This window comes from Colias eurytheme, chromosome 10 (assembly GCF_061535395.1).
Source record: "Colias eurytheme isolate Ceu_HAF_F1 chromosome 10, ilColEury1 Martin Lab GWU primary, whole genome shotgun sequence".
Lineage (NCBI taxonomy): Eukaryota > Metazoa > Arthropoda > Insecta > Lepidoptera > Pieridae > Colias > Colias eurytheme.
The window spans coordinates 896,470-907,439 of NC_142989.1; the positions used below are offsets into that span (position 1 = coordinate 896,470).

General features: G+C 37.1%; 1 protein-coding gene across 1 annotated transcript; it reads right to left on the reverse strand.

The window, feature by feature from the left end:
* Positions 1 to 522: 522 nt before the first annotated feature.
* Positions 523 to 3,498, reverse strand: LOC149904974 (uncharacterized). Its single transcript, XM_090106518.1, has 2 exons — positions 643 to 3,498; positions 523 to 589 (listed from the first exon to the last, which is right to left on the reverse strand). The coding sequence occupies exons 1-2, from the start codon at positions 3,378 to 3,380 to the stop codon at positions 523 to 525; spliced, it is 2,805 nt and encodes a 934-aa protein (XP_089962644.1). The 5' UTR covers positions 3,381 to 3,498.
* Positions 3,499 to 10,970: the final 7,472 nt, after the last annotated feature.

Sequence of the window (10,970 nt, forward strand, 5' to 3'; positions counted from 1 at the left end):
ATCCGCAGAAGGCTAAGCCGATGTCCTTTGGGTATGTAACACAACAGGCGTGGTTGTTCTCCGACTGGCATGTAACGATAATAGAGAAGGTCGTCACGAGCCACATACCTGTTTGAGTCTAGAGCCCCGTCTTGTAACTTTTGAAGCAGGTCCTGAGTTTCTTGGTCCGCTTCTTGCGCAGTGTGAGCCCAGTTACGAGGTTTCTGTATGTGGTTTACTCGAGTAACCGGGTTGCGGCTAAGGTAGTCTGCGTGTGGCATAAGCACCCCTTTTCTGTATTCCATTGAGAAATCGAAGTCTTGTAAATAAATCCACCACCTTGCAACTCGTGGCAGCAGATCTTTCTTGCGCTCAGTCGCCTTCAGCGCGTTGCAATCAGTCACGATGGTGAATTTCAATCCCACTAGATAGTGACGAAAGTTTTGTAGTGCTTTCACTACGGCCAACGTTTCAAGTTCGTACGAATGGTACTTACTTTCGGCACCCTGCGTCACCTTACTGAAATAAGCAATTGCGTGCTTCTTACCATCCGGGTGGATCTGTAGTAGGACAGCTCCATAACCAACGCTGCTGGCGTCTGTATGGACCTCTGTGGGATATCTAGGATTAAAAATGGCCAAAACTGGCTCACTTGTCAAGTACCTGATCAAATCTTGACGGACACTTTCATGTTCCGGGGTCCACGAAAATTCAGAGCCCTTTCGAGTGAGTTGGGCGATAATAGCAGTCTTGGTAGCGTATCCCTTGACGTAACGTCGGAAGTAACCAGCAAGGCCTAATAGCTGCCTTACCTGCTTGACGTTTTCTGGTGGACTCGTGTTGACCAAGGCTTCGACCTTCCGTGGGCTCGGCCTCACCTGACCCTTACTAATGATCCTGCCAAGATACTCCACCTCAGTAACTAGGAACGAGCACTTTCTTAAGTTGATAGAGAATCCTGCATCTGTAAGAGTTCCTAGCACCCTTCGGAGCAGTTCGATGCCCTCTTCAATGGTGTCACTTAGTAGGAGCACGTCGTCCACGTAGACCAGGGTATTTCCCGCGTTTATGTGCTCACGTAGTGTGTCATTGATTATCCTTTGGTAGACGATGGGACTATTTGCCAGACCATAAGGCATCTTCAAATATTCAAAGTGGTCTTCCGGTGTTACAAAACCGGTCAAGTGGACGCACGATTCTTTAATTTTAATTTGGTGAAAGCCAGAAGCCATATCTAAGCTCGAAAAGAAAGCATGAGTTCCTAGCCTGTCTATTTGATCCTCTATTAACGGGAGAGGATATCGGTCCTTCACCGTAATCCGGTTTAGGGCTCGAAAGTCTACGCAAAGCCGATCAGAGCCGTCGCGTTTCTTCACTAGTATGATTGGACTAGCGTATTCTGATGTGGAGCGCCTTATGATGCCTTTTTCTAAAAGATCCGCCGTTATTTCCCTAACCTTCAGTTTCTCTTGGTAGGACAGTTTATATGGTCGGTACACTACGGGTGTCGAGCTGGTCAGTTTGATTTCCATCTCTCCAGTCTTGACAGTAGTTTCGGCCGTACCGGTAATTAAATATTTTGAAAACTTTCTAACTACGCTAAGTAACGCTTCGCGTTCGCTACCGTGTAGTGGTGTGTTTATTTCAATGTTATCTGACTGTTCTCTAATGACGTTAACACGGGCTTTCGATGCCGAATGAGAAAAGAACTGACGATCTTTTGTCCGCACATAGGTCACACCGTCTCTGTTTAATACATCCGTCCCTATTATAATCGGGGTTACCATGAGTGAAGACGGTACCACAGTGAGGTCAGTTTCGATCGATATACCGTCGAACTCTATGTAAACTGTGACGTACGAGGTGGATACGAATTCCTTGTTCCCGATTCCCTTAAGTACGCACCGACGAAATTTTGGCTGGCAAGGGAGGTACTTCAATACAGCCGAAGAGACTAACGAAACATTTAATGCTCCACTATCTATAAGAACATCCATTGGCACCCCGCATACAACGGCGGTAGTAATGTCGCTTTTCTGAGAATAGTTTGAAGAATCCGTACACAAGTTAATTCTATGCTCGTTGCGGGCTTCCGACCGATTCTTAGTGAAACAATCTTTTTCTGTATGTCCCGGCTTTTTGCAGAATGTACAAACGATCGTGGAACTCCGAGTCTCGACGCGAGGTTTACTAGAGTCGCTGCTAGCCGAAGGCTTTGTTCTTTTAGGACAATCGCGGCGTAAGTGGCCTCGTTGGCCGCAAGTATAACACTTAATTTCTTTATCATGATAACTTGGCCTTGGTGGTCTAGACGGCGGCTTCGGTGCAGAACTACGGGCTTCCTGTTTAATATGACTTTGTTTTGTGTAGATTGACAGAAATGATACTACGTTGTCGGGGTTTAAGTCAGCGTTAGCTGCGGCCGCGCGTACTTGGGGATTAACAATGCCTCTTATTACGATAAGTATGCGTAGTTCGTCGCTTAAACCTTGCACAATACGTAAACGGAGTAAGGTTCGTCGGGCATATTCAGCGTAAGTACTATATTTGTCCGAGGTTTTATTCATAGTATCGTAAAGGATATTAGCAAAGTCGAGTTTAGCGGGGCAGAGCGGTTTAAACTCACGCTTAAAGTTAGACCAAGTCCTATCGTTGGTGACCCATTCGCTAATCCACGCCTTAGCGTCGCCCTTCAAACAGTTCGCTACTCGGGATAAGCACTCATGATCTGACCACCCGTTCATTTCCCTAGCGCGGTCTACTTCTTCGAACCACACATCAATATTGTTTATGGTAGGGTCGAAGTTGGAGACGAAGTAGTTGCCCGCACGCGCGGGTTGAACTGCCTTTACTGCGTCGATAATAGCCTGAGCAAGAGTGGACGTCTCCGAACAACGCATAGTCGAATTCGTGGCGCGATCTTTTCCTATCAATCTCGATTCACGAAGCTCACCACGTTCAATGGGAAGGGCAGACCTCAACGCGCTTTGAACTGGAGTCATCAGCCGCGGTGAAGGAGTCCTCGTTTTATGGTCACGATTATGACGTCGCGATGTCTTATGCGAATGACGAGACTTTGAAACGCTACGAGATTGACGCGAGCGATAGTAGTGAGGAGATCGTTTTGTATGACGCACCGCGCTGCGAGAACGATGTACAGCGGCGCTACGGGACCGGTCGCGACGGCGGTGGGAACGTGGTACTGTATCACGAGATTGACGCGAGTGACGTGACGCGCTGCGTGCGAGTTCTGACCGACGACTATCGCTTGAGCAAGAACTACGCGAGTGCGAAAACGACCGACGGCAACTATTACGTTTATTACGAGATCGCGATACGTCTCTTTCACGCGAGCCATTTTGACGATGCCGAGTACGTCCACGTGACCTACTTCGCGGCATTATTTAGCACAAAAAGTTCACACGTACACAGTCACGTTTATTATTCGGCGGTTAAGTTAGATCAACCAAAGTAAAACACAAAAGAACAAAGGAAATGTAAAAATAAGAAAAGAAAAAAAAAAAAAAAAAAAAGTGCACTAGAACTACCTGCCGTACGCAATGTAACGACCGTTTGACAAGTGGGCTTATGGAGTTCACTATCCCACTTCTGATGTTAGAATCAGAAGTGGTAATTCGTTAAAAAAAACACGCACACGAGACTTATCCAAACTTTTAATTGTTATTACAACAAAATTAAATCAATAGTTCAAAACAACCGACAGGTAATTCGTACTGCACTTATACATTAGAAATTCAGGTAAAGATAAACGATTAACACAACACAAAATGGCTCACGTATACCGGGTAGATGTCCGTCTGCCTTGGAAGCCGCGAAACGAAAAAGGAGGATGTACTAGTTAACAACTGCTTTTATACATCTACCCGACACAGTGTTGCCATTTTGTGGGGGTATAGTAATTAACAATATATATTAGAAAATTTAACTTGTATTGGCAACACTGTATTTTGTCTGTGGTTCTTTTTCTTTTTGTACGCGGTGTGTAATGTGTGGTATTAGGCAATGTGCTATTGGAAACAATATAAATAAGTTTATGTAATCGCTGTTTTCATTTAAACCCATAACTTAATAGTTAAGTAATAAAAAAATTGTTTTGTATAGAAGATTGTTGATGTACCCTAATAGTTTATTTTTTAGCCTAAGGAATAAAATGTACCAATGGAAGGTACTTACTTGTTCCCACAACACAGGGAATCCTAGAGTAGGAACAATTCAATTTCTATGTATCTTATATTTTCGAAAAAAAAAAGTTATTTTTTATTGTTATTTAATTTTCGCGGCCGACCCTTTCTATCTCTCTTGCACTTTAAACTATCTCTCCATATACACAATCATCAAATTGTTATACTTACCTACTTTCACTACGTTTTTATTCGTACGTATTTAATACTTAACAATCGAATTAGCGTCTGGCTAATTAATTTTAGATTATATTATGTTTGAAGAACATAATATGAAATTTACAGACATACTAAAATAATTTGAATTTTTTATAAAAACGAAATAAAAAATTGCGTCTGGCACCTATTTAACAACGAAAAAAACGTCTTGCAATAAAAAAATTATGTCTGATGGATCTATCTAAAGGCAAAATATTAAAAATTACGCGTTAAAAAATGACTTTAAATTAAGGAAATTATCCTGTGCAGATGAGATGCGCACTAAAAAACGCAACCACTGCGACCAGCCAGACAGCCCGGACTCTAACCGAAATAGCAAGAGGAACAGTATATCAAAAAACCAACTATACTAAAATGACTTTTTTTTTAACGTTAATAGCTCCCGTACCATAATAACATCTTTGAGTGACGCATCCTTCAGTTAAAGTCACCTCCACGGACCGTAATTATCGAAAGCACGTAACTATAACGTCAGGATAATCATAAAGGCTCATAATGGCCTGCCCCTGGCCTGTGGTTACAGACAAATTACACGTTGCCATGACTACGATGTCCGTTCATCATTGGTATGATTAGGCTGGTTTGGGACTTGGCGATTGGAGATAAGTCGCGGGAACGTTTAGGCTTTTTTACATGAAGGAATTGTAAGGTGAATGAATCAAGAAAGTTTAAGAGGATGAATGTATGTATGGTTGGACAAATTATTCATAGAGATAGTCATAATGTCAAGGGCTATGAGTAGTAGGTACAACGTAGTACATAGATACATACATGTATCCATAGAAATCTAAATAACAAGACACGAGAAGTCGTAAGCGCGCGTGACATTGTCGCCGCTCAGGTGGTTACCATTCCACAAGTCTGTTCGTCGCTTGGTGGTCGCTTGTTCAGTTGTTTCTGACACGTGCGTGAGTAAACATGGTGTGTTGCAGCATTTCCCAGTGCGGAAATTCTTCCATAAATTGTAATTATACTAATAAAGGAATAACATTTCACCGGCAAGTATTTTTGTTTATAAATATTGCCGTTTTTCCTTAAAATTAAACAATATTTACAAGCAATACGAATGACACAGTCAACCGTTCCTCTCATCACGTTTAGCTATACATTGCCTTTTACTATTGTCAACATCTGACAGGTCGGTTGTTATAACGGCCAGATGTTATCAAATGACAATTACAAGAAGCAATGTACTGCATTGTTAGTAAAGAGTAAATAGTCGCAAGCTAGTGATGTGATGTGTTAAAATTTTTCGATATCGTAATACGATGTTTTTTTGCGTAATATGACGACTGATGGAATAATTGGATTATATTTTAATTTGAATTCTATTTTATTTTTATAACTGATATATAACTTTTTAAACTAAGTACATCGATACAATCATTTTCGGACAATTTTACTGTCGATACAGAATCACATTAATTAAATATACAATAAAGGACATTCTTCGCTTAGGTTGACAAAACTATTTTATGTTAAATATATTCTTTGTAGATTTCCACAACGCCGTCCTGACATTAAGGACGAATGGATATCCGCGACTGGGAAAAGAAATTGGTTCCCTACAGGCTATAGTAGGATATGTTCAAAACATTTCAAAGAAGATGATTTCAATGTCACAACAAAAAGACGTACATTAAGTAATTGTTATAACTCTTATAATTTTTGGTGGTCTGGCGCGGTTCTGCATCAGGTGTTCGAGATTTTCAAATTTAAACTCTCAGTTTCTAAACCCTCTCCATTTTTTTAAATATATAATGTACAGACACTGTCTTATTATTTGTATATACTAGTTTGTATATATATAGATAAATAAATATTTAAGTACATAGCATGTTTTTATTTCTTATACCTATATGTACCTACAGTCTGCCGTGGGCCCACGAGATGAGCCTACCACTGTATTAAAATCAACAACTATATACAGTGAAACTTGGTTAAGTGGGACCTGGATAAGTGAGAAACCTCCATAATTGGAACTAATGCTGAGGTCCCAACACTTTGGCACTGAATTACCTCTGTTAGTGGGACGCGGTAAACCTCTATACCTATCTGGGATTTGTTCTTTCGATTTATCATCATAGTTACCTCTATAACTGAGACAGCGAGTAAATTTTATATGCATACACCTCTGTAACTGAGATAACATTGTTTGTTTTGTTACTCATTCTTATTCTACCCACAAATTCCACACGTAATTCCAAGTACGTAAGTACAAATTTTGAGCTTCAATTACCTTCAGTTTTAGTTTCGCTTTACTATCATACAGATGTTTATTTGAAAAATGTCAAAACGAAAGCTACAATCGTTATCATTACGTGAAAAACTGAAGTTATTTAATGGAACACTCTGTAAATGAGACAGATATTTATTTATACCTGTATATCTGAGACACTGGGTAAGTGGAATACCTCTATAAGTGAAACGACATTGCTGGTCCCTTGATGTCTCACTTAACCAGGTTTCACTGTATTTCTTATTTGTTAACTATCACTTAACTATCGATAACAAGGCTGATGAAGTCTTACATCACTAAAGCGTTGAATGAACGTTAATGAAATTTCAAACTTATTTCTATGCGTTGAGGTTAAAAGTTATATCTATCAAAAATTAACGCCCTCTGTTGTCGAGTAGCCGAACTTTTTCGTATTTGAAGTTTCTAAGCAAAAGGAAACAAAACATCTTACGTACCTAGGGATGTTATACTAAAATAAACCGTAAAGTCGTGATTTAGGGTACATATTAAAATGCGAAATTTATTATTTATGTTAGTTTTCATTAAAATGAAGCTGTCCAATAAAAGGCATAGTTTACTTGTGTGAACTGTCTAGATATCGTTTTAAATGTGTGGATTTTGGCGACAGTGGTTTTCATACTAATTATGACATAATAGCACTTCTATGTGTCTTGTTATTTAGATTTCTATGCATGTATCCATAGAAATCTAAATAACAAGACACATAGAAGTGCTGTAATGTCATAATTCGTATGAAAACCGCTGTCGCCAAAATCAACACATTCAAACCGAAAGCTAAACAGTACACACAAGTAAACTATGCCTTTTATTGGACAGCTTGATTTTAGTGAAAACTAACTTATCTATTAAATTAAGCTTTTGAATATGTATCCTAACGCACCAATTTACGGTTTATTTTAGAATAACATCCCTAAGTATATGAGACTTTTTGCTCCAATACGAACAAACGTGATAATAAGAATGGTCGACTGTGTCATTCATTGTTATTTCGATTACTATGGTGACACTCGTAATACTTGTAAATATTCTATAATTTTAAGGAAAAACGGCATTATTTCTAAAAAAAAATATTTTCCGATGAAATATTATTCCTTTATAAGTATAATTACAACTTGTGGAAGAATTTCCGCAATGGGAATTGCTGAAACACAGCATGTATACACTCATACGTCTCCAGAGCAACTGAACAGTGACGAATGCACTGGTGATGTGCAAATCACCTGAGTGGCGACAAGGTCACGCACGCTTACGACTTCTAGTGTCTTGTTATTTAGATTTCTATGCATGTATCATTGAATATTCTTTAACAATATCAGCAACTACAGCAGCATGTAGCTCACACAATATTTTCCTATAATCCCGTACAATTATTGTATTCTAAATATTTTTTTACAATTGTTTGGTACCTACACACGTGTGAGTGTGTTCGAAAAAGTTGATTCCTTCTTCTATAAGCATTTCCACATTGCATTTACATGTCGAAACTAGTGTCCCCGTGTATACTCCGCCTTAATTATATAGTACGCTAGTGCACGTTCCGGCATCGGCCGTCATTATTGGCCACTTTGTTGGAGATTTTTTGAAAACCACACATAAGTATAGCCCTGCTAACAATAGCAATTTCATAATTTGCATCCATCAATGGATTGTAACGAGATATTAAATATAATCATAGATAGCTATATAATGCTATCAATAATGTAGCTTATTAAGCAATGAATAATACCTCAATGTCTAAGAGACTAATATTAATTATGTGAAAAGGAAATTATACATCTGACTGCTGAATACGCATTCCTGTGGCTAGACTCCATACCGACTTATGGCATTTAATTTGTTGATTTTTTCTTGAATTATATGGGGTAACTTTCTTTTATATTATAGTTTACAAAATACACAACACCAACTGTAAGATAAAAGTTAAACTTTATTGTAAAGAGTCCATAATCAACTTCAGAATCTATTATTCAATTTGAATAACTTTTTTCTCTTTGTAGAGTGCTTTAGAAATTTCATATGTATATTTATCGCTAAAACTTGGAAGTAGCGGGTATTTATAGCTTATAATAAACACACCCCATACTCGTAAGTACCCATTCTAGTACACGCAGTAATGTAACAAAAACCATTACGATAAAGAGGAATCATTATTATTACTTCAACAGCTAACCGCTCAGTCCAATTATGTATCGATTATAATCGATATACGGAGAATGAATCGAGCATCGATTTCTTTTATCTGTCAATCAAACGCACCGATTCTGATCCAATCATGGACTTCAAACAAGAATGGCACCGATTAACACAACAACTTTGAATCGTAACACCTTGGAATAGAGTTCAAAGTGTAAAGTTCTGACGTGTAAATAAATTTGTGAATCAATAGCTATGTCTCGATCTGGGATTGATTGACGGCTGATCGATAATACTCTAAGCTACTGGTTTGATTACTCGAGATAAAAAGCTTTGTATGTAAAGTCGATTTTAAAACTATTGAACAATTTGAACGCGTGTGGTTTTGATTTCGGTTCACACTGCTTAGGAGAAATAACGTTCTTTTAAACGCTTCAAGAATTTTTAATAAAGGCAAAATGGATTAGAAGAAAGTAGGGTTAGTTTACAGGAATACTTGAACCGATATATGCAAAGATATAATATGATAAATATGTTTTTATATTCAATATTGTTGAGGCAGTTTGACCTTTTGTAGAAGAGATGATGAGAGAAGACAAACCAAATTAATTTGTATGTGTGAATGCACATTAATTTAATCAATGAAAGCTCTACCATAAAATTTTGTATCAATAAAAAAGTAAAAATAGTACGGAAACATTACATTTTGACAGCTAGCTAGATATAAAACCCAGGCTACTATATCGTTGCGTCATCAGACATTGTTTTTCATTGATCCAAATTCAAATTGGCTAGATACGTTATCAATTATAAGAATAATTACTCAACTTGTTATCTTATGATAATGTTACGGTAGCACAAATGTCTGTCCACGTCCGACTGTCATTTTAAAATTGATAAAAGTGTAATGATTTATAGGCTGTAGAGTAGGGCTGTGCGCGTAATGTTTGTTGTTTTTATGTGTAATTATCTGAGTCATGTTTTCGTCTTATTTTCTTCTCCAATAATAATAGTCATTATTGCATTTTATATGTAACTACTTACATACATTATAGGCAAAATATACGAAAATGTGTTTGTTAGCCTTTTTCCACGTCACATAGAGCAGCTTTTGAACTGCTTTAGTTCAAAATATATAAATACTGTTCAAGGTAAATCAAATGTTCTTATTAAATTACTCCTTACCCATACACGCGAGAAGTTACATATTTATAAATAGGATTTAATTCGATTTGATACGTTTCGATTATAATCCAGTTAAGCTTCTTAAATCTGACATTTCATAAAAATATTGATTAAGTGACAGCCCTATGAACGGTCAGCAATAAAAGTATTCGTTTATTAAGTTCATTACGAGGACCGTGGTAAGGTGATCCGTTAAGATTTAACCAGTAGCCGAGAGTGTGAGTAGGGTCGGCAAATTATTATGAATAATTTTTATTTATTTTTAAGCACTTAAAGTATGAAAATATAATTTATTAGTTGATACTTGATAGTAAAAGTGTTAATAAAAGTTAGAACGTAATTAGGTCTATTTTATTTGCAATACACAATTTGCTACAATTGTAACGAAGAATGTTATATAAAATTTGTTATAATAAAAACCAATTAACACTGTTTGAATGTAGTTAAAAATTCCTAATATATTTTAAATTTTTATGGTGCTTAACTGCAATAAAAATTAAATAAATAGGAAGTGTTAATATTTCAAACACAAAATTCGTTTAACATTTTTACAATTATTATTAAATAATCTTTGACTAATATTCTGTGTTTTCTTTTTTGTCAGACGCTACATAATATCAGATGGTCAATAGTCAGGCAGTGTTCACTTGCTATTCGTTTGACAGCAAGATACGGCTGATAATAATGACAGCACCGCCCTGACAGTAATGGACTGCCGAATTTTTATTGAGAAACTAGGCTCATTATTATTTATATTAAATTTTTAGATTTAATATTCAGTCATATTGAGTGGTTATTTTCAAGTCTTGTTTTAGCGTTTGGGCGAAACAATCGCGCCCTTTTTATTCGGTTTATTTTATTCGGTTGATACTTTTTAAAACGTTTTATGAGAAACAAACATATTTTTTTTTTCTGTATTTACATAGGTACTTTGTTTATTATACATATTTTCATTTTTATAACATACATACATTTATTTTGTTTATCATATC

Bases quoted from the DNA above. Each gene is read 5' to 3' on its own strand.
- LOC149904974 (XM_090106518.1), bottom strand. From the start codon at position 3,380: ATGCCGCGAAGTAGGTCACGTGGACGTACTCGGCATCGTCAAAATGGC. The intron at 590-642 runs GTACTTGACAAG...GATATCCCACAG, and splicing joins GTCCGTCAAGATTTGATCAG to AGGTCCATACAGACGCCAGC.